This window comes from Musa acuminata, chromosome BXJ1-6 (genome assembly GCF_036884655.1).
Source record: "Musa acuminata AAA Group cultivar baxijiao chromosome BXJ1-6, Cavendish_Baxijiao_AAA, whole genome shotgun sequence".
NCBI classification, from domain to species: Eukaryota; Viridiplantae; Streptophyta; class Magnoliopsida; order Zingiberales; family Musaceae; genus Musa; species Musa acuminata.
In genome coordinates, this window is record NC_088332.1 from 36,897,537 (window position 1) to 36,921,389 (window position 23,853).

Consider the following 23,853-nt stretch of genomic DNA (forward strand, 5'->3'; position numbering starts at 1 on the left):
TCATTGTTGATTACTTGCCCGTTCTCGTGTACCGATAAATGAGTTATCCTAACTTAAAAATGATACCTAAGAGTAAAAAGAGATTCTCCTATTTGATAGGGACATCTCACATAAGCGAGATACCCTAGCTAGGAAGGGCACCTAGGGAAAGGGAGGTTCCCCTACTTAATATGAGTACTTCAGATGAGAGGGCTCCCTATCAGAGTAGATCCTCAATAAGAGAGATAAAAAATGGAGGAGGAAAGTTAAGTTAGGGGTTTAGAAATTTTGATTTGAACCAATTCATTATGAATTCGTACCAAACTAGTTTTGTTTAGCCAAAAAAAAGTCCTATTAGATTTGTTTGCAACCTAACTATATCAACTAGAAAAACTAAGTGTATATATGTCAATTCATGAAAAAAAAACCATCCAATAATTTTCAACAGAGAAGTGCTTTCCTACAAAAGGTGATTATGAGGGGATTTCTTTCATAAATTACCCAATATTTGATGTATATATAAAAACGTCCATCTCAACTGTGTCCATAAAAAATCTGCATGTCTCAGTGCGCGAGGTTGTCCGACCTTGCTGGATCATCCATGCTTTGTACTTGTATAATCCTCGCACGTCGAGTCCACTGTTGACCGGAGGACATTCCCAAGTTGGTCCGTGATGGGTTCAGGTCAACATATGCTCTTGGCAAGCTTAATTTAGTGTGCCACAAAAGATTCCGAAGCTCATTTCCCAAAACAAGTCTCTGTGTTCATGATAAGCCTTTTGTCTCAGCTGGCATTTCGTGTCACGCCTTGCGAGACTCTGGGTTGATGTGATTGGAAAGAAGCCCATTGATACGTTGCCGTGTCAATGGAGTTTGATTTGTTAGAGAATTGCTGATCCATTTGAGTCCATTGCATCACCAGGAAATGGGCCTTTCCTTGCTGCTGTCCAATAAAACGGTCAGATTTAACTTGAAGCACTGAATTGCTTTCAGATGGTCATTCTCCTTAACTTTATTGTTCCAAACAGTACGCAAATGTGTTGTTGTAATGATTATTTTACCATGGTAATTATTTCAAACAGTACATCGGGTGTTCTTCAGAGGCTGTCGTGAAAGAAATCTGACAAACATCGAATCAACTATAATCTTTAAGAAGATTAAGACAATTAAAGACAGATTTGGAAACAGTTTCGTTCAGATTTGGGATGGATCCACTAATTTGGTTTGCCATAAACAGACCCCACCTGCACCCCATCCAAGTCTGGTGGATGTCAACGTCCACAAAGGTGAGTTAGGCGAGTCTTGTCCCAGTCTGTCTCTTTCCATCTGTGTGATCTTAGATCTGATCCCTCCAGAAGCTAAACATTGACACACTTCCTGCAACATCCTCCCTTTCTGAGAGACGGATCAGATGTGTAACCCTTTTTTTTTCTTCTTTTAAACAGATGTGTAACCTCTGACTACAGCAACCCTCATTAAATCCTCTCCTCTCTTCTCTGTCTACAGCAGCAGCAGCAGCTCATTGAGGTTCGTATGTTCTTGCTTCGCTTTGGGTTTTAATGTTACATATAGGAAGGATTTTCTCCGTGGAAACTTTGGATTTTATCTGATTTCGAAATGAGAGAAAATTTTCCCTTTTTCCCCCTTCCCTTTCTCATTTTTAGGTGTTTTTCTTCTTCTTTTTTGTTTCCTCTCATATGTATACTGGAGATCTTCAGTCAGTGGAACAAAGAGACAAATGTTTTGGGTTATTCATGTTTGTTTGCTTTATGAACTTGAGATGATTTTGTGCTTGAAAGCCAAAGAAGAATTGTGCACCTTTGGTATTTGATGCTCACATCATTATCATCCCACATTCCATCATCGCATCAGATGCAATGCTCTGGTCCTGAGGTCATTCTTTCTCCCTGTGGGCAGGCACTCCAAGGTTGAGAGACCTTGCGGAGGAGAAGCACCATGCTGAGGCAGGTGTCCAGTAGGAACCAGAGAGGAAAAGGGGGCTTCAAGACGAAGAATGTTCTTCACGTCTGCCTCTTGGTTGCCATCTGCGTCTGGTTGCTCTATCAGATGAAGCACTCTCACGACAAGAAGAAGGCATACGAGGAAAGGGTGTCAAAGCTCTCATTCAAGGGCGGGGAGAAGCGACTTGACCTCGCAAGTTTTGGTAGGAAGTATCTCCCGCACACGGTCGAGACAGAACCTATACGTGAGTCACAGATCGAGGAAGAAGATGATGAGAAGGTAGAGCATGAAGTCAGGCGTGAAGAAGCCGGTGATGAAGAGGAAAGCGGTGCTGGAGATCACGAGATAGACGGAAAAGATCAAGAGGGATCCCAGAGGGAATCTGACCATGGAGAAGAAGTTACTGCTGCTCATGAAGAAGAGAACAAGGAGGATCGAACAAAGGGAGTGGATGGTCTTCAAGATCGAGATCATGAAGAGGCGTCGCACAAGGCTCGAGAGATGAGTTTTAGAGGTGATGATGCTTCCAGTGAGGTGGTCCATATCACCCAAGAAGTAGAGCATGAAGAAGGGTTGCAGGAGGCACGGGAGAGGAGTTTTAAGGGCGATGATGCATCCAGTGCTGTGGCTCATGTGCCTCAAGCGAACGAGCCAGTGTCGGAATCTGAAGATGGAGGATCGAGGAACCTGGATGAGACTGGATCACAGAGAACAGAGACAAAAGATGAAGATTCAAGTGCTCTCACTCAGCTTGATGATTCAGCAGGAAATGATTCGACTGCCATTCCACAAGGAAGTGAGCCTTCACATAACAACACTGTCTTCACGAGAGTTGTGTCTCCCCAAAAAACGACCACCGGCGGCGAATCTGAAACTCACAAGAAGCAGCAGCAGCCTGATCTAATTATCATGAGTGTCATCAACAACCAAACAGACAGCGAGAGACACTCAACAAACATGACGGGCAATGTAGTTCGATCGCAGACAAATTCGACATCTTTTTCGACAAATCAGATCAATTTTCTGAAGAATTCTACTGCAGTATCCATAGATGGGGTTGCAGCTAAGGCCAACCTGACAGCAAAGTGGGATGCAAATAATGTCACGGCGTCACATAATCAAACGACTTCCACGCATTCAGTCGATGGACGAACTAATACAGTTGAGCTAGAATTACAGGAACCGATAGAGAAGAACATCACAGTTGCCAAGCCAGAGGAATCTGAAGAGAGCTACAAGAATTCTTCAGCGACAAATGAGAAAGTTGTTCAAGGCAATTCAGGGCATAGTTTGGCCCATGGAGATGCAAATTTGCCAGGCATCCAAAACGGAGTACACAAAGAGGAAGCTGCCGAGACATAATAGGAATGGAAGGTGGATGGATCTTTAACAGTGTAATTGGCTGTCTCGTAATTGTCATTCGATCTCTTTTCTTGCTTCCTCCTGAAGCTATTAGAGTCACTTATGTTTTCCCCCATTATTATGCTGCTGGTTTCTGCTAACAAATGGCTAATTCCAGGGTGTGCTGTGGGTTGACAGTGATGTTGAAAGCAGCAGATATCATCATCATCTTCCTGTTTCTTTCTCTTCTTCTTTTTCCCTTTTTCGTGGGTAAGAAAACAACCTATTGTGTTGAAAGCAGCAGATAGACAGCTCAATCGCCTTGCACTTGGCCTACTTGGGCCCATTGGCCACACAATTACCACATCCCGTAGCGATGACCACTCCCTACTTATCTTGTACAAAATAACCAAAACCTACAGTAAAAGATGAATACAAGAATGAGCCATCACCGATAATAATCTTCTCATCCTCCTCTATAGGATAAGGGTCTGGGTTTGACAAAAATCATTTGTATAGGCCATCACCTTGTAGCAATGGAAGACAGGCAGCTCAGATGGTGGCGAAACACGACCCCTTTGTTTTTTGAGCCAATGCATCCACAGGAAAGTTCGTATGGAACTACGCAACGACCAAGCCAATGTCTGGGTAAATTTGATCCTTCATTCATTCATCCATGCTCTCCTTGGTGCCAGAAGTCAAACATTTGAAACTTCGAGTTGAAATTATGCTCCACCTACTCAGGTAATCTTCTAGCAACTGTACAATTAAAGAGAAAATGCTTCATGGAATCCTCATACAACTTACAAACTGGACACACTTCTATTTGTGATCTATGAATTTTCGCAAACAATTCCGAGGTTGGCAATCGCTTCCACAAGAGCCTTCTTGGGAAAACTTTAACTTTGGGAGGGCACCCAAGCCTCGTACTTGTTCTTTTGGCAAACAGCTAAAGCTTGCCCATTTGTCGAGGGGGTCCAGACCCATCTGTCTTGCTCAAGAGCTCGAGGATTTTGTTGGATCTTCAGGATTTTATCTCTGAAAGGATGATGGAACACAACATCAAGGAGATAGCAAATTCCATTCATAACCCACAAACAAAATGGCAACTCAATTCAACCTCATCAAACCATGTACATTGACAAAGATAGGTCATTTATTAAAAGATATGTTTGATATCCGAGCATCAAACATTTTCAATCAATTTTCTAAACCCTTTCCTAATATTCTCAAAGGTTCTGATGCAAATAGATCTGGATCCAGAAGTTTTAGGATAAGGATTCAAAGGGTGCCAATTACCATATTTTGTAGTAAAAACCTTCACCCATAACTTATCTTCATTATTGAGAATGGATAAGATCTTTTAGCCCAACTAGTTTCATAATTATCTTTAGGTCCCTAATCCCAACATCTTAGAAAATCCTTATGGCAAGTTATTTTGTCTTAAGAATAAATAAAATAAGGATAAACCTTTTAGCTTAAGAATAGAATTTGAGTTAAGTATCCTTTATATCATCTCTAAATCTTATTGCTAGCTTTTTCCAAAAGAATATTCTAATGACTCTTATTAAGTCTCCCATTTAATATATAACTCATAATACAAAATAGATAACAATATCAATCCCCTTTCCACCTAATACTATGGTTGTCGATGGCACCTTTGTCAGTCAACTCGATTCTATGCTATATGTATAGGAGTAAAAAAAAATAACTAAGAAGATGACCCAAGTGCTCGCTTGAGAATTAATATATAAGAAGACTAAAGTCGAGTGAGGTGTTTAATCTGTCCCTTCGATACTCGAGTTAGAACCAAAATGGAAAGTAGTGTCATAGATGAATAGTAATTGACTTGGGTAACAATAAATTAATATGCTTTTATAGTAAGTTAGGCTCAAGATAATTTTCCATGATATGAGCAGAATATTCCCTCCTAGGATTGTCATTGTTATCTGATGATCTGGGTGGTTGCCATGTCATCTGAATCTCGCTCTTTATGTTGAACTAATAATAACCACAAGCTACAATTGAAGGGAGAATTCTTCCCTGTTCCCACCCACCCAATTGAGGAAAAAATTTAGTGTCAAGATCATCTTCCCCCACCCATTAAGTCTTAGCCTTAGTGCATCACTAATGAAGTTAACGATTGAGGGTTAAGATTTTCTTATGAAAACAAATCAAAGTTTTATCTTCTCCTTCAATTATCCCAAAAGGTTATCCTAAGACTTAAACCTTAATCTCTTTACAATTCTCCCCGAGCTCCAAACTACCCTCTAATTTATTTCATTTGTCAACGAACCTCCTAAGAGTATTAAGGTTACTATGGATCCGCTCACGATGATACCTAAGTATTACAAGGATTGTTCCAAATATCTTTAACTATATTCCTAAGATAAGGGTTATTAGTCCAATAATAAATAATTAAACCTAAATATTCTACTCCTTTTCTTACCATAATCACAGTATGGTTAAACACATCAAATTAGCAAACATGATATAATCTAGTAGAGATTCTTGAATATGAGTCTTTGAAAATTAAGATCAATTATTTTTGCATTAGTAATAAAGTTTCTAAAATTCATAACAAATTTAGAAAAAGAAAATGGCTTTCCTCATAATTTATCTTTAGGATGAGAAATCATATTCATATCATAATAAACAATCAAGAAACCTCGATGAAATCATAAGATACAAGCGTATTCCAAATATTCCTTTGTAAAACATGATATCAAAAGTCTTCGTTTTGATTAAAATCGATTCCGACAAAAATCGTTTGATAAGGAGTTCAACTTGAAAGCATATGGGAGTGTAAAGAAGGCAATAAGAAGGTAATGTAGCTTGTAGTAATGTAACTTACACAAATTGAAAAGCAAATCAGAATTTAGAGTGGTTCGGTATTTATGACCTACATCCACTTTCAGATTCCTCCTCCGTCGAGGTCACCGGCATCTACTAATGGCCTTCCTTCAATAGACGAAGACCAATCACTTTTTACAGCTCTTTATCCTTTTACCAAGTTTAGAAGATAACCCTTACAAGCCTTACTCATCTTTCTTGGATGTTTACAAAGCTAAGAGAGGGAGAGGAGGACTCTTTCTCACTTTTACAACACTTTAACACCCCAACAATTCAAGAATGATTTAACACTTTCATGCCCTTTCATGCAAGAAATGGTGGGGTTTTTATAGGCCCAATGACTTCAAAAATGGAGCCAAAAAGTGTCTCATCCCATATTTCCGGGGTATTGACAGTACCGTCAAGTCACACGTGTCATCACTCACGTGATTAGCTTGTAGGGCACCTATGACTAGCAATCTTCTACTTGACCTAAAGTCAATCACCTCTATGTCTGATCCCTATCAGACCCTTGTAATGCTCAAAGATAATTTGAGACCATGGCTTTATTAGTAGATCTACGATGTTATCTTCGAATAGAATTCTTTCCATTGTTATATCTCATCAGGTCACGATCTCTCTGATCAGGTGGAACCTCCTCATAACGTACTTAGACTTCTGATGAGACCTGATTCATTCGCTTGAGTAATCGCCTCGTTATTATCATAATATAAGAGAATCGACTCCTCGTTGCCCATCACGACTTCCAAATCTGTGATAAACTTCTTCATCCAGACTCTCTCCTTTGTTGCCTCTACTGTAGCAATGTACTTCACCTCTATGGTCAAGTCAACAGTAGTATCTTGCTTGGAACTCTTTCAGTATACTGCTCCTCTATTCAAGGTATACACATACCCCAAATTTGACTTGCTATCATTGACATCGGATTGGAAAGTCGAGTTCGTGTAGCCTTCAACCCTGAGGTTACTATCTCTATATACCAGTAAAAGATCCTTGGTCCTTCTTAAGCAGTTAAGGATACACTTTACTGCTTTCTAATGCTCTAAGCCTGGATCTGCTTGATACCTACTCATGACACTTAGAGCATGTGCTATATCAGGCCTGATACATAGCATGACATACATCATAGACCCTATCATTGAGGCATAGGATATCCTATCCATGTTCACCCTTTCTTCAGGAGTCTTTGGGGACATACTCCTAGAAAGCAATATCCCATGTCTCATTAGTATAAGACTTATCTTAGAATTTTTTATGCCAAATCTTTTGACAATGATGTCTATGAACCTGGACTCGGACAAGCCAAGCATCCTTTTGGATTTATCTCTATAGATCCAAATGCCCAAAATATATGATACTTCCCCTAAGTCCATTATAGAGAAGTGTCTAGATAACCAAGCTTTTACTGTAGATAGCATTCCTACATCATTCCCAATGATTAAGATGTCATTCACATATAACACCAAGAAGGTGATAGCGCTCCCACTTACCTTCCTATATACACAAGGCTCATCTTCATTCTTAACGAAGTTATAAGATCTAATTGCCTTATCAAATCTTATGTTCCAACTTCGGGAAGCTTGTTTTAGTCCATAAATGAACATAAACAACCTACACACCTTATCTAAGTAGTCCTTGGACATGAATCCCTTAGGCTGTATCATATACACCTCCTCGAGGTTGCCAATGAGGAACATTATTTTTACGTCCATCTGTCAGATCTCATAATCATAGTGTGTTGCAATAGCCAATAGAATTCATATGAATTAATAACATGAGCAATAGTGTATAAGGCCTCACCCCAAAATGAATTAGGCAATTTGACTTTTAATGTTTGATACCTTCCTATAATATGTATTAAAGGGTCCACAATATTCTCCGCTATTACTAATGCCAATGCATTTTAATTTCTTCCTTATTTCTCGCTCAACATAAGCTTGATATTCCTTGAATGCATCAAGGACCCGAAGTTTAAAACATGGACCTAAAGTTTCCTAAAATGATCATCAATAAATATCACAAAGTAAAGTGCACCACCAAATGATCTTACCTTCAAAGATCCACAAACATTTGAGTATATCAATTCAAGTAGATCATTTTTCTTAAAAGGAATATGATGCTAGAAAGAAACCTTTTTCTATTTCCTAGCCAAACAATAAACACATCTATCTAGATTTGCACCTTTCAACCCTGAAAGCATATTCTTCTTAGTTAGACAATTAAATCCTTTTACACTGATGTGACTCAACCATCTATGTCATAAATCTAAAGAGTCAATACTCTCAACTATATTAACATGATCAATATTGACTGAAGGCTCCAACTAATACAAGCCATAACATTTCTTACTTTAGTGATTTTTCACTTATTATTAGTAAAAGAGCCACAATAACCATCATCATCAAGCTTTCTTATAGAGAGATCAAGTGCAACAGAACAACTAGTGCATGTTTCACATTCTTAAGAACAAGCTTTGTCCTAATGTCAAATATCTAAACAAACAGTTCCAGTGCCTATATCCTTTGACACTCCATCGTTGCCTATTTTCAGAACTCCAAAATCATTTAGAGTATAAGAAGTGAAGAAGTCCTGTCTTGATGTAATATGGTAGGAAATACCACTGCCAAAGACTTGACTAGTTTCATTCTTAGTAAAGTTGATATCCTCTGCACAATAAACAGTAGTAAGATCATCAAAAATAATGGAAGCATGATTATTGACCTTTTTATCTTGCTTGTTGTTGCCCTTATCTTTGTTCTCTTTTTTCCACCCAAAACAGTATTCCTTGATGTGCCATGTCTTACCACAGTAATGACATTCAAGAATCTTGTACTTTGACTTTGATTTGCTCTTGCTTCTGCTATTGCCTTTTTCTATTTTGATGTCGACCCCTATCCTTGCTTCTCCCCCTATTCCTCAGTGACGAAAACCTTTGAGTGTGATTTAGATATATCCAGAGTTCTTCTCATTTCTTCGTTCAAAACATCACTTTTCACATACTCCATTGTCAGAGTACCACTAAGAGTAGAGTTTGTAAAAAATACCCAAAAACCCTCTCAATTAAGAAACCAAAGTCTAAGTACCTCTTCTTCAAACTTTATACCCATACCAAACAATTGATCAAAATAACCTTGAAATTCATTCAAGTGATAAAAAATGGAGCTACCTTCTTTTAACTACAAGCGCATAGCTTATTTAAGAAAAAATAGTATATTATTATTAGTTCTTGAAAGTCTTAAGTTTTGCCACAATACATTTGCTTTTGTCTCAATAATAATGTGATTGAAGACATTATGTTCTACCCATTGTCGAATAAAGTCATAAACTCGTTGATGCTCAAAATATCACTCTTTTATCAAATTTAGACTCGGGTTTTTGAGATAAGAACACATATAAATGTAGCTTTTTTACAAAGAGAAGATCTCTTATCTTTCCTTTCCATTTGTGATAGTTTGTGTCATCCAAACAAACTATTCTACTCAAATTAACCTCCATAATTCAAACAAGTGAAAAAAACAACAATAACTAGGCTCTAATATCATTTTGTAAGAAAAAATAGATAAAAATATATACGGATACAGACAATAATTATCAAAAATTCCCCCCCCCCCCCACTTATATAAATATGTTAAGAGCACTATTTTGAGTATACTAGTAATGAACAATTAAATCACAATCAAGTACATAATAATATCGATAAATTTTTACATGCAAAAATCCTTCAATACGAAGGATAAAAACTACGGGACCTCTCCTGGTCCAAATCAAACTCTCCACTATAAAAATGTTATTCATAACAGCAAATATTTACAAATAAATTTTTTTCATAATAAATTCAAAACTCACAATTCAAATATCCATCAAACAAAGATAGAAATCACATAGGATAGTTAATATTAAGTCTAGTCTAGAACATGCTCACCAAAAATCAGCCAAATCGAACCATAAATAACAGCCATAAATGAGATGAAACTATTCGAAGTAGAAAACTAGCAGTATAGTTTATGTTGAAGCAACAAGAGAGATACTTAAAAAAAACCTCCAAACTTGATCTTCAACATTTAGAATGCACAACCAGAAGCCTTATACCTACCGACAAAATTTCAGCCAAATGCAACGGCTGAATACTATCCAGTAAGGAATCGAAGTAAACTGATCAGTGACAAAACAATCAATGAACAATTACTATTTAAGAAGTCAAAACCCTATAAAGAAGACCTTGTCTTCCAAACTAGATATCTACCATTCAGAATGAAGATCACTAAGCCTAGAATATCTTCACTAAAAATCAGCATAATTTGATAAAAATCTCACCGTCCGATCGCTAGAGAAAAATGACCGGATGAATTTAAAAAATATATAAAAAAAATTTCTCACTATGAAATTGATTTGTATATTCAAAATGTAACTCTAATGGATTTAAATACATGGGCTAAAACATTTATTGTTGGGCTTTCTCCATGTTAAGAGTGACCTAACCCAATAAAAATGATTTAAAATAATTATAGGGTCTCAGCCACCCATTCACATAGGGACAAAAACTTTTTCTCTATAAAACCACTTGCCTTTTTACAAACCAAAGATCCCTCGATCAGAATTGATTAAATTTAAAATATAATTATACGGCTAAGTCTATAATATTTATCTCCGGTGATACTTTCTATATTTTCAAAAGAACTTTATGAAGAAACTCATAGTGAATGCTTAAGAATTTTTCATACAGATTTGTTCTATTTTGAACGGGTCTAGGCTCCAGAATGAGCTTGGAACTTTCTCGAATTTTCTGAACCTTTCCTTGTAGCTTTCCATTTGCCTTACACAAATCCAAGCCTTTGACCTTCCCGGATAGGCTTGAACGAGATGGAGGCCTGTAAAGCTTCAAAGGATGACTACGAATCATACCATCGCCAACATTAGTCTGGCATCCTCAGACTGCACCACTTCAATAGAGACAAATACTTAAACAAGGGAAGGAGAAGAAAAGACCTTCGGGGCTCATAAGAGGAGTTTCGGAAGGGTCCAACTGACGAACGAGACAGAGTCCTATTCCGGTGGAGAGCTGCTGTTGTTACAGCATATGCTGCTGCTATTGATGTCACTCCAAAGGCTAGTGATTTCGATTCCAAGAAATTTGATCATGAACTCATGCAATCATTCTTCTCCGATATTGTGAATATGCACAAATTAATTTGTGGTTTTATTGATTGTAGGACTTTGATCGAATGTTGGCACTTTGAAAATACATGAGATAATTCGATCGATTACACCAATTTACTTTCACAATATGAGAAATTTCATGCAATAAAGGACATGACCCACCTCAGAAAAAGACACGGCCACTCACTCATGCAGAGGTGTTAACCACATGCCTCAAGGCTTATCCTCTATGCTTCTTGGTCACCAGTTCCAACCATGAACTGCGTCCTCCACCTCAAGCCTCACCTTCGCATCTCGATGAATGGCCACCGCCCCGTTCGATCCCCTACACCACCATCACCACCACCACCACCTTCAAAGCTCCAATCGAACTCATCACCCCTCAATCACGCACCAACAGCAGCCACCGTCAAATCCGAGGCCCCGACACCCGTGGAAAAGGAGAAAGCGGAAGCCATCCCTGACGCTGAGCTCCCGAGGTGGTTGCTCCTCGGTGGCGCTTCTCTCGGCCTCGCGCTTCTTCTCATGGGGATCGACCCGCAGCGCCAGGCTCTGGCCCTGGGGCCCGAAGGCCCTCTGATGGAGGAGTTCTGGGACAACGTCCGGCGGTACGTCCTGTACGCCCTCACGGTCAGCACCGGAGCCATCTACACCATATCGCAGCCTATCATTGAGCTGCTGAAGAACCCCATCACTGCCGTTCTCATCATCGTCGTGTTGGCCGGCGCTTTCTACCTCCTGTCTCAGGTGTTGAGCGCCATGGTCGGTATCTCCGAGTTCTCTTATGACTATGCATATTGAGTCGCTCGGTGTTTGACATGATTGGTGATGAATGCTGCAATCTGTTTCTCCTTCCCCTGCTGAATCCATTAGCATGTATCTTTCCTGATCACTGTGTTGTCGTCTTATGATTCTGCCAATGAGACCATCCACAGTAGAGATTTATAGTTCAACGATATGTTCTTCGGCTGAAAGGATTTGATTCGTATTAGGCATGTCTATACTCACATGACAATTGACAAAATATTTTTAATTAAACACTAAGAAAAGAAAAAAGATTTCTCATGACCAGCTCTAACACGTGTTCATAAATCCTAAAAACTTAAATTGTTAGGAAAGTGCCTAATATATGCTTTAGTGTGCATAAATCCCAAGTGAAGAATAGTTTAGGCATAAATATTTTTGATTAAATACTATAAAAAAAAGGTTAATATATAATTCAAACTCGTGATATACTCAAATACAACACCCAAAAACTTCACAAGAGAGATGATAAAGTATATATGAACTTTTGACATTTATGATCACGTTGTTACCTCTTTTTCCTGGTATTTTAATTAGAAAGTTTTTAACTTATACTTTTAATTGCTTTAAAACTGTAGTAATAGACGAATCAAATATTCCAATTGGGAAAAGTATGTGAAAAGCAGCATTTCTTGCTATGTTTTTTTTTTTTTTTGTATTTTCTCTCTATATTTTTATATCTTAATCTCGACATATCATCCATGACATTGGCATAAGGATCACTATCATTAACATTATTGTGACCATCGAAAGCCGTCGCCGTGAGAAAATTAAATGATTCATCACTTAGTTCGTTTAATAACCGTAAGAAAACCTTATTACTAACCATAAAATTTTTCACAACATTCATTTATATTTATTATTAAAAGATGATTATTGATGGAATTATCTCCAAAAATAAATTATTAGTGATGAAAATAATTTATCATTAAAATATCATCACTAATAATTAAATTAAATTTATAAATTAATCGTGAAATTAAAATAATTTTTTATATTTTCTAACAAAAATCTTATTATTATGACAATTGATATTTTACTTGGTGACAAATATTATTGTTATCACTAAAACAATTATTATTGGGATAAAAACATGTCACCATTTTTTATTATGTAGTTTTTATTATTGTAGTTTTGACCCTCCCCTGCTGCCGCCGGTAAAAAAACCCCGCTGGTAAGACCCCCTCACAGAAGCGAATCCACCGCCGGCGGCCTCCCAATCAGCGACTTCAGATTCTTGCCACAACCAAAGTTATTTAATCCTAAGTAATTATTTACTAATTGATATTTATAATATTAATTTGTAACCAAAGCTTGATTATCCTGATAGTCAAGATGTAGTTAAGTGGATATTATAATCAATTAATTCAAAATGGAGAAACAGAGAGAGTAACTTCAAATCCATTCATTATGATAGCTCGAAGTTCATGTCTTATTATTTAAAAAATATTTCTGATAGAGTCAATAGAGGCCAGTAGATTAGTCATGTTATTTACTAAAACTCTTAAAAAGGATAGGTATATAATACTCTTGAATTCATTTCAGTTAAATATTTTTAGTATCATTTTGTGTATGTAAATATTGACTTTTATATTATCTTTTTTTAATGTCAATTATATGGTATTTAAAACATATTTTCATAATCTTACCAAGAGAAATAAAGTCAATAGGTCAAAACAAAAAAAAATGCCACATATTTTAGGGGGAAAAAAGTTATGCCAGATTATTGATTAAAAATGTAAGTAAATTTTTCATAAACATTTTATATATTTTTATATTTACAAATAATATTGTCTTTTTTTTATTTTGTTAGGAAGCTAAGCTAGGAAAGAAATTAACTAGAGATGATATTTTTATTATCAGTCATAAAAAAATAATAAAATACTAGTGGACGAGGATATAGCAAGAGACCCTGTATGTATCACTTGATCTTTTCATTACTATTTTAGTTTTTATTTTTTTAATTTTCCTTTTTATTAAAAATATATTTACTTTTATTGTAGGAACAAATGAAGCATCCTAAGGCACAACATCCTGAACTTGTAATAACTGATATTCCATTAAGTGAAGATATTGTCTCTCAAGAATTAGGACCATAGACATTAGGATATGTGTGATGTTATAGTATAGAACCATCTTCTTTAGATTTTGTAGCATCATGTCTCATTGTTTAAGATTTATGGCCACACAGTTGAGAATGAGAAAGATGAGAAGTCAACTACAAAAAAAAAAGTTTGAAAAAAAAAAACTCAAGATATGGAAGAAATATGAACTCAATTACAAATCCTTCTGGATGAAAGAACTTCTTGAATAGATAATATAGGTAAAAAATTAAAAAACTTCTTTTATTATATGATTTCATATTTATATTTATGTATCTAATTATTATTATTCACTTGTGCCTGACTTTGAGAGAAGCACTATGAAAGATTTCTTTGATAATTTTTTTGATATTGTGCTACTCAAAACTTTCAAGGAAAAAGTTGTTTGTTTGCATCTGTATATAACATTATATGTACTTAAATATTGGTACTGTTATTTTTGTATAAATTGATTTAGTTGATGAAAGAGTTCTGTCATCCTTTTTGTGAATTGTGAGCTATCATTGTGGTCGGTATATTATGATAATTTGTATATTATTGTGGTTATCTTTCATTAGATAAATGTATCTATTTATTTAATTAAATAATATTAAAAATATGTGAATTATGATTGTGATTTTCCTTTGCGGGGTAAAAGTATCTATTACTGTAATTGAATAATCACGATAATAACTAAATTATTACTGTAGTTGTCCGTTGTATGGTAAAAATATCTATTACTACAATTTGAATTATTACAATAATAGCTAAATTATTACTGTACTTTTCCTTTCGAGGGTAAGAATATCCATTATTGCAAGTGAATAATCGTGTTAATAACTAAATTATTACTGTGATTTTTATTCATAAGATAAAAGTATCTATTACTGTAATTATCGATCCATAGTGATATATGAATTATTAATATGATTTTTATTTATTGGGGAAAAATATCTATTACTGCAATTGAATCACCGTATTAATATTTTAGACCTTTACTTGTGCTTTCAAAAATCACAATTACACAATTTTTAAGTACAATAATAGAATTTACTGTAGTTAAAATTGGAGTGATATATAAATAAAAACTATAACTACAAGTACAATTTGTTGTAGTGAAAGTTGTTTTTTTAGATTAAATAACCATATTCGATATACGAAAATTGTTTCTATGGAAGCTTAAAGTAAACAACCTACATTATAATTAGGAAAGAAATCTGAAGCATAGTGATTGGATGTCTTTACATGAATTTGGTGTCAAGAAGAAGGACTGGCTCCTTGTGAGGGACATGGCTTCCGAATACTTTGAGAAATGATAATTTGCTTAGAACTTGTGAGGGGCATGGAGCGGCAACATGGTAGACAGGTAGATCAAGAAGGCTGGCATCCCAGCTCTTACTGCAACATGTTCAATTGGAGGAAGAAAATGATGATGATTAAGCTAATTATTTATGAAGAATTCATTGTGTCCGGTGTTTCTAACAAAATGATCATATTTGATTATCTATGGAAGATGCAAAAGCACCCTACTGGTGGAAGAAATACCACCATCTTATCTAGGGCAGATGAAACATCATTAAAATGACATATCGAGATGACAAATAAAGCAATTTTGGCTGTGGCATGTGATGAATCTTCAATTTGTGTTGCCAACCTTTTTACCATGAATTCTGAGAGTCAATTTATCTGACAAAAGGTTGAAAATTCTGTCAGTTCATCATACCAAAGCAGGTTTTACCCCCCTTTTGCTAACACATATGCTGCCTACAAATGAATATAATAAGATAGATTAATATAGAAACTCGACTTTGTTTTCATATGGTTTATGTTCATAGTGGTCAAGGCCCCAGTACATATAGGCCCTGTATATAGAAAACACTTTTACTTTCATATAATGATAGGTTGTACTCCTTTTACTTTTTTGAAAAAAATACTTTTATATCTTTCATTAAATCCTATGTTTTTTGCTACATCTATTTTCGAGTTTTGTCCTGTATAATGTGAGATATCTTATATGTTTCATTTCACTTCAAAGATTTGGCAAGAAAGAGAGTTTGATTCGCAAATTCCTAAGCACTATAATATTTTATAATATTATTATAGCTTTTTGTTGCAGTCTTATATAACCCCTTCCAAAACCTATATGATATCATATAGCTTCACGGTATAAGTAGTAATTATTTTTTTCTTGAAATATTTTTCAGAGAACAACATCGTAACAATTTTAGCCCGAATTAAACAACACTAGATGGCTTAGATCGATGACATTTTTATGCATCATCACGTTGTTGTTATTTTTTCTATCATTTTTTTCATCTAAATAATAAAATAATAAATTGTTTATACTTGATTAGGTTGAGAGTGGTTTCTATACCAAAGGATGATGTTTAGGGCTATCTTGATATATATATATATATATATATATATATATATATATATATATATATACACACGAGATCAAACCAATGTAAACCCTTTTTTTTAGGGCATGCACGAGTCCGACATGCTCATTGCCCAAGGCTACACAAGCATCCTCCAATGCTAAGCTTGATATGGTGTCCCCCTCCATGGCCTGCGTGCCTTGAATGGTGCTGCAATGTGCACACAGTTTTCCTGAACTTGAACTGTAGTCCCCACTCTCAATGCATGCAGGAGGGGATGCCCCAAGCACAAACACCATGGATTACAACTCCAGCACTGTATTAAAACCTGAGAAGAGGACAATACTGACAGAGCACGCATGGCCAAGTAGGGTTCAAGTGACACTGCTTTATATGGCCAACCCTACCAACTGGCCGACAGGTGTGTCAATCACCACATCTTCTCTCACTTTAAGTCCTTCGACTCGATGACTTGGTGCTTCATTCTTGGGAGTCACATCTCATTCATAATCAACTTTGTGTCTGCCATGGTCATCACTGACCTCAGATCGACTCCTTATTCATTAAGGATCGTACTTGGCATGCATGGCTTCTTCTATAACCTCCTCCTCTTCTATCATTGCTTTGTTCAAATGTGAAGTGGTCGATCCTAGTAACATTAGATGCATAACTTAGAAGAAACTATAGTTTGCCTAACTCCTCCAACTCATATGGTCCATCCATGTCTCCTTGTTTTCCAACCTATCGTAATCATATCTCAAGATGATCTTTTCCTATCAATATTGCATGCCTCAAGGCCACTGTGGATTATGATGTATCCCAATTACTTCTTTTATTCCCACAGCAATAATAAATTTATTTAAACCAAAACAGGTTAATATCGAATAAAAATCAATAGAAATTTTCTTTTTCTACAAAATGATCTATGTGAGCTTCTAGCAAGCTTGACTACTCAACTCAGTCAACAGTACTATCACAGCACCAAAAAGTCTTCAAATAAGGGATTCCTCTTGCATTGATGTCAACTAGCAGTGAAGAATTACTATCAAGCTCAATAAATTTGATTCCTTCAGCTATAGCAAATTATAAACCCTCATTGGCAACAACGATAAGTAGCATTGCCCTCAAGAATAACAAGACCTACACCACCACAACTATGACTGTTAGACCATGACTCATCTATATTAAGTTTGAACCAGTTTTAGTTAGGGCTGCTCCAAGTGACTGAATCACTGCATATCCTTGCATTACCTTTGGATCTTTGGGTGTTAATGTAGGAAGTATCATACGCGAGAGTTCTAAACATTAAGACTCTTAGGCCTATCTTGAATTTGGTTGAACTTGGTATCATTCTTGGTATGTCATAGCATCCAAAATCTAGTGGTCAGACAAGCCTTGTGGATCAGTGCTCACCTTCCTTGAGCCAGGTGCCGCTCATACCTTTAGCACCTATAGCAAAAGGAGTAAGCATTTCGAAGAGATCTCGGAATTGTTGTGCAATATTACAATGAAGAATAGATGGCTCACCGATTCAAATTCAGAATTACAAAGCCAGCTTTGGAAGGATTGAGACAAATTCACAGCAACAAGCATGCAAGAGGTAGGAGGTTTGGTACGTAAAACTTTTCAGCAGAAGACCAACACCCTATAGGCCTAGCCAAAAGCGAGGTTTATTGTGCTGCTCAAAATTGTTCCAAATGGATGATATGTATTGGTCCAAATGTGGACTAATATGCGAATCAACCCTCGGTTAGAATGGTCTAATCCAACTTAGAAAAAAAATTACAATAGAGCGATGGGTCTGTCTAATTTAGTATTAAAAAAGAAAAAAATTTAAAATAATTCGTGAGCCCTCCTCTCACAACGCTGTTGTCATCGTCATTATTTCATTAGTCTTCTTCTTATCGATGCCGCTATCACCACCATTGTTGTTCAATATCACCACTAATGTTATTTACTAATGTCTATATCTCATATAGATATGCTTCCACCTCTTCTTCCTTCTCTTCTTCTATTATTTATTTTTGTTCCTCCACTATTATCTTTTCTTCTTTTGTTCCTCCACCATTTTCTTATTTCTTATTTCTTCTTTTTTTTTTATCTTCCTCTACCTGACCTTTCTATTATCCTTCTTTTTATTTCTTTTTCGAAAAGTTGATGCATATAGACATACCAACATATGGTATATCGATATTGACTGATATATACTGGTCTAACTTAATCATCAAAATAAATTTAGTACTCGAAACAATGATCCTTAGTAGGGGGTTTTCAAAATCTATGTCAATCTATGTTAGGATCATCAACAAGAACCTATTATCATTAAAAAATTTGTATGCTAATACTACTTGGGGTTAGATTCCACACACATGTTATCATAAGGAAACAACAATGTGTAGGAATTAAGAATATTTTGGCTAAGGGAGAGACCACGAAATCTATTTTGTTACCTTCCTTCTAGCCCCTAGATTCAATTAAATCGACAATAAGACAGTTAGGAGCTTCACTATTGATAAACATAGATATCCACATTAAGGGGTTATCAAAAATCTATATTGGTTGGAGGAGGTTAGTGTAGTTGCCATTATAAATAAGTCTATCAAATCAGAAGTTTAAACGTAGTCGATGTGGACCAAAATAAAAAAAATAAAAACATAGCATATGTGAATAATTTTTAGCTCCAATTAGAATTCGATGTGTATCGAGAAGTCCAAGGAAAAACCTCCATACAACACAAGAACAATTTGATTCCATAAATTTTTCCTTTGAGATAGATTTGAATGTTCTAGTTTTAAGAACTCATTTAGTAATCTTTATATCTTTAATATCAAGATCTTTTTCAAAATAAATATGAAACTAATGATAGATTAGATAAGGACCTTCCTCCTATGAAAAAAAGATCCGTGCCATCCATTTTGATCTTTATAATGTTAAAAATAAGATCATGACTAACCACATGAGTCTTTTAGGAGTCACAATAATTTTAAGATATTTAAATTTTTTTATTATTAATTTTTTAAAATAAAAAGTAAGTGACAAAAATGAGATTTGAGTGTAAGATCTTATGATAAACTATAAAAATCTTTGTCAGTTAAAATAACTAACACTTGAAAAAAAAAGATATACCTGATGCATTACGTTTTCATTCGGGGTTTAAGAAGGGTTAACATACATAGTTTTATCTTTAAATATTTAATTTTTTTATGACTACTTTTATCTAAGTCGTTAAGGAATAATTTTACTATTGTACTAAGGATCGTTATCTCCTTATCTCTGAACATATTATATACAATTTTCTTGGTACCTTTAGAAGTGCGTAAGCCGTAACTTATATTTATGATTTAGCCAAGTTCATCTTTACATTGTAAGATGTTTTATTAGTCCTAAAGCTAAGACACTGCTAGACTATAAAAGATTATATAATTTAGTTTTTTAAATAAAAAGGGGTATTGAAGACATGATTTGAAGCGCTCTTGAGAAGGCCAAGTGTTACGCACTATACCTACCTTTGTCCCTTCTTTGGAGTTTTATTAGAACAACCTACACGCACTAGTTTCCAACTTGTGCCATATGCACAAGATAATACTAAGATAACAACAAAATATTACCAAATAAAAAATTACTTAAGCATATGACGCATCTAATTATTAAATATGTTTAAGTATATTATTTAGTGGAGTTAAGTTTGCCATTATTTCAACGGCAAAATGTGGAAGATATGCGAGAGACACAAAATTTATATATGTTTTGTATACATCATGCTAGAATGATCTATAATGAATACTACTACATATCTCATATACGTTGAGGGATTACGTTTTAATTAAGAGATTTAATGGCAGTTGCTATCAATCCCGTAACACACTAATATATGTCCGAATGTTGGTTTGTTTGTAATCATATGCAGAGTGATTTTGGTGGATGTTGTACTATCACAGTATAAACCATTACTGGCTAATAAAGAAAAGCAAAAAGTATTTTTAAAATATAAATTACTTATATAAGAGTACTATATTGTGTATATTTGTTTATATCTAAACGGGACATGCTATATCTAATAGTTATTTCTAGATATAATAATATCCTTATGTGCATCACTAATATGATTTGGTTATTATTATTATTATTATTATTATTATTATTATTATTATTATTATTATTATCATATTCTTCGCTTATGCATATACACGTTTAGTAGAGCGAAAACATACATACTTGAAAAAAAAAAATGTATCATGCATCTTTGTGTTTTAAATAGTTAATAGTTATTATTATGTTCACCATATAACATAATTGATAAAAAATGATTTTATTAATAATTTGGAATATCTAAGTTAAATTAAAATGTATCTTTTATTAATATTTTATTTGCTCAAATGGACTTTCATGATGCTATATAACTTCATAGTGAAACTAAACAAATATTTTACATTGTATATGCATATACGTATGTATGTATATATATATATATATAATTATGTATATGTATATACATATATATATATACACATATATACATTTGTATATATACATATATATACATATATACATATACATATATATATATACATACATATATATATATACATATATATATATATATAACACTGTTGAAGATTAATCATCAGATTAAAAAGTGAGGCTAATAGAACATTACTTGTCCCCATAGATTTACTGTTGATGCATTTGGATTGGAAGAAAAGAAGACAGAGGAGACTATGACAAGGAAGAACATACTTCCAAAAGCTCAAAGGAGGAATCCTTTCAAGGACCCACTTTATGGCACAATCAACGGTGAATGATGTTCAAACATGCACAAATGACACAGAGGGGCCTCCTCCATTGGTATGTGTGGGATTTGAGTCGATTAGGCGTCGGACTCGGGCATCATTACCGGATAAGAAAGCCACATCTGAGCCCATCATTAGCAGCACAAACAACAGACAACCTCCTTGAATCTAGATAACTAATCATAGATCGCAAGATCTCTGGTGGATAGAGCAACATATCTGATAATTGTTGTTGTTGTGGATCACAGCAGGTTCCTTGTATCTTAAGTTTGTTGGGTAAGAGTCCAAGCCAGTTAGGTTTCCTCAGATAGATGTAAACGATGCTGCATTCGTATGGGAATATGGTGGCTGTAGTTGAAGGATTGCAGCAGTTGCATTGCCGAGGTAAGTGATTCATTCATGAAGAAGATGGTTTTACTGGTATTGATCTAGATGGGATCTCAAGGCAATATGTTAGTGGTTTAGGTGTACGATGGTCTTTTTCCTGCAAACTAAGAACAGATATTATGGTCTGCGTTCAACTTAATAGGATTGGTTTTCTTGATCTGTCTTGGAGCTGCAGAAATTTGAATGTGATGCATATAAAATATTGGCACCTTTGTTCGACCTGTTTCTTTCGATTTCTCTGATGGAAGGGGGAAAGTGCCATGTGGTGGTCTGAAGCTCCTGCATATGGTTGCTCGAGTTTCCAAGTCGTGGGAGCTCAAAACCTATGCAGTGAAGCCACCACCCATGGCCTTCCCAAGAGAATCAAAGACTCAGGAACAGGACCACCACCACCTTCTGGTGTGCTCTTAGAGAAGGCTCAGATGTGGGAGAGAGTAATTTATTCCTTGGAGAAGTGTGGGCAATGGGGGAGGTGGTAAAAGCCTAGCCAGTAGGGAAAAAGCATCACCACCTTCCCCCCGCCCCCCTCTCCCCCCCCCACCACCACACACATCTACCTCTCTTCTGCAATTGCTTTACTGTTTCAGGCCGAGACTTCACCATCTTTCCTTCTCTCTTCCTTGCAGGTGGGATCTGAGTTGGTGAGTTGTCCTACATCAAATCTTGCTGAGCAGTAAAGCATTCTATTCCAACAACAGTCTTCGTCTTCTCTTGTTGTTTATTGATTCGAGGTCCTATCAGTTGCCTCCGAGATTTCCTGCTCATGCTTCAACCACTGGTTGATCAAATGGCAATTCCTTGCTTCCCCAGCCATGCTAGAGTGGTGGCCATCTCACTGTGTCTCCTCCTCCTGTTTAGCTTCTGGAGTTGTTGCAGGAGTCATTTGGCTTCAGCATTTCTTGCCACCTTGTTCGTTCTGGTGCTCTCCACTTCTCTTCCGTTCTCTTTGCCAAGGATCAGGCAGCTCGTCAAGTCCGACTCGATCCAGAAACCATCACCAGCTGACCAAGTTTTTGCTGACAAGAAGGTCGACGCAGCAGTCGCCGGGTCTGGAGAGGGAGAGTTGACGCACACTTGGACTTCATCCGACAGCGGCACACCGGATAGTCTAAGTCGAAGCGCGTCGCAGTTCTCCAACTTCGACGACGACGACGACGAGTCTCTGCCGGAGGATGCTTGCCACTCGACGGAAAGCTCCGAGGATTCCATATCCGACGACGAGAACCTCATCGAGATCTCGCTCCCCGATGGCCATTTCGTTGCACCTGAAAAGCCTAAAGCGCTGATGAAGCCATTGCCGGATACGAGGAGAGGATTCCTGACGAACCTTCTGCCGGATTCGGTGCTGAGGCAACAAGGCCTCATGGAGCTCTTATCGGAGATCAACGAAGAGGACAACCTGATCGAGATCGATATAACCAGGGGGTCCATAAAGTACTCGAGAGAGGGAATCAAGGCATAATACGCTCATCGTATCACGTTATTTTTGGTGATATAGCGGGAAGATGAAATGGTGGGTAGGGAGGAATAAAAGAGACATGGGAGCAGCCATAGATTTGGCTTTCTTGAAAGCCTGCAATCCTGCTTAAAGCGTTAAAAGAACTATGTTGGAGGAACTCATCCTAATGGCACTGCTTTCTCTTTAACCTTTTTTTTCTTGGAACCTTCAGCCTTTGTTCCATGGCTTGACTGATTATTTTTCTGGGATGAATCTTTGATTTTTAGTTCTCAAAATCAGCTGCTCCCATACAAATGTGTGCGCGTGTCTAGTGGTTGAGCCTGGACTGCAGTGAGGGTCATGATTAGATATTTGATTTTGTCTACTTGAATTCAGCCAAAGATTTGAGATCAGGTTTAGAGGTGTTTGCTTTCATAATAAGGGTGAAGAATACCCCTATCGAGCCATTTGACCTAAGACTTCAGCTCTCGTGGACTCTAAATCAAGCTTGAGATGAGAGGTTTAGGTTTTGTTTCAGTGACCAAAGTGCTTCAGATCTCATGGACCCCAAATCAAGATTGAGATAAGAAGTTTTGATGTCCCCTCTAACTAATCCTGACTGGTAAAGTCAGGTTTGCTTTCTTTCCCTCGAGTCCATCTCCTTTGCTTGTACTGTAGGC

At 36.2% G+C, this 23,853-nt stretch overlaps 3 protein-coding genes across 3 annotated transcripts; all 3 read left to right on the plus strand.

Annotated features, from left to right (window-relative positions):
• Nucleotides 1-1,305: 1,305 nt before the first annotated feature.
• On the plus strand, nucleotides 1,306-3,510 carry LOC103988994 (uncharacterized). The gene is made up of 2 exons (XM_009407698.3): nucleotides 1,306-1,506; nucleotides 1,897-3,510. The coding sequence occupies exon 2, from the start codon at nucleotides 1,936-1,938 to the stop codon at nucleotides 3,301-3,303; it is 1,368 nt and encodes a 455-aa protein (XP_009405973.2). The 5' UTR covers nucleotides 1,306-1,506; nucleotides 1,897-1,935; the 3' UTR covers nucleotides 3,304-3,510.
• Nucleotides 3,511-11,127: 7,617 nt separating this feature from the next.
• Nucleotides 11,128-12,245, plus strand: LOC103988995 (uncharacterized). The gene is made up of 2 exons (XM_065190196.1): nucleotides 11,128-11,241; nucleotides 11,346-12,245. The coding sequence occupies exon 2, from the start codon at nucleotides 11,548-11,550 to the stop codon at nucleotides 12,091-12,093; it is 546 nt and encodes a 181-aa protein (XP_065046268.1). The 5' UTR covers nucleotides 11,128-11,241; nucleotides 11,346-11,547; the 3' UTR covers nucleotides 12,094-12,245.
• A 9,202-nt stretch (nucleotides 12,246-21,447) lies between these two features.
• LOC135677801 (uncharacterized) lies at nucleotides 21,448-23,475 on the plus strand. Its single transcript, XM_065190198.1, has 2 exons — nucleotides 21,448-21,732; nucleotides 22,362-23,475. The coding sequence occupies exon 2, from the start codon at nucleotides 22,499-22,501 to the stop codon at nucleotides 23,195-23,197; it is 699 nt and encodes a 232-aa protein (XP_065046270.1). The 5' UTR covers nucleotides 21,448-21,732; nucleotides 22,362-22,498; the 3' UTR covers nucleotides 23,198-23,475.
• Nucleotides 23,476-23,853: the final 378 nt, after the last annotated feature.

What these genes read in the sequence shown, in the direction of transcription:
- LOC103988994 (XM_009407698.3), top strand. Translation starts at nt 1,936, where the DNA reads ATGCTGAGGCAGGTGTCCAGTAGGAACCAGAGAGGAAAAGGGGGCTTC.
- LOC103988995 (XM_065190196.1), top strand. Translation starts at nt 11,548, where the DNA reads ATGAACTGCGTCCTCCACCTCAAGCCTCACCTTCGCATCTCGATGAAT.
- LOC135677801 (XM_065190198.1), top strand. Translation starts at nt 22,499, where the DNA reads ATGCTTCAACCACTGGTTGATCAAATGGCAATTCCTTGCTTCCCCAGC.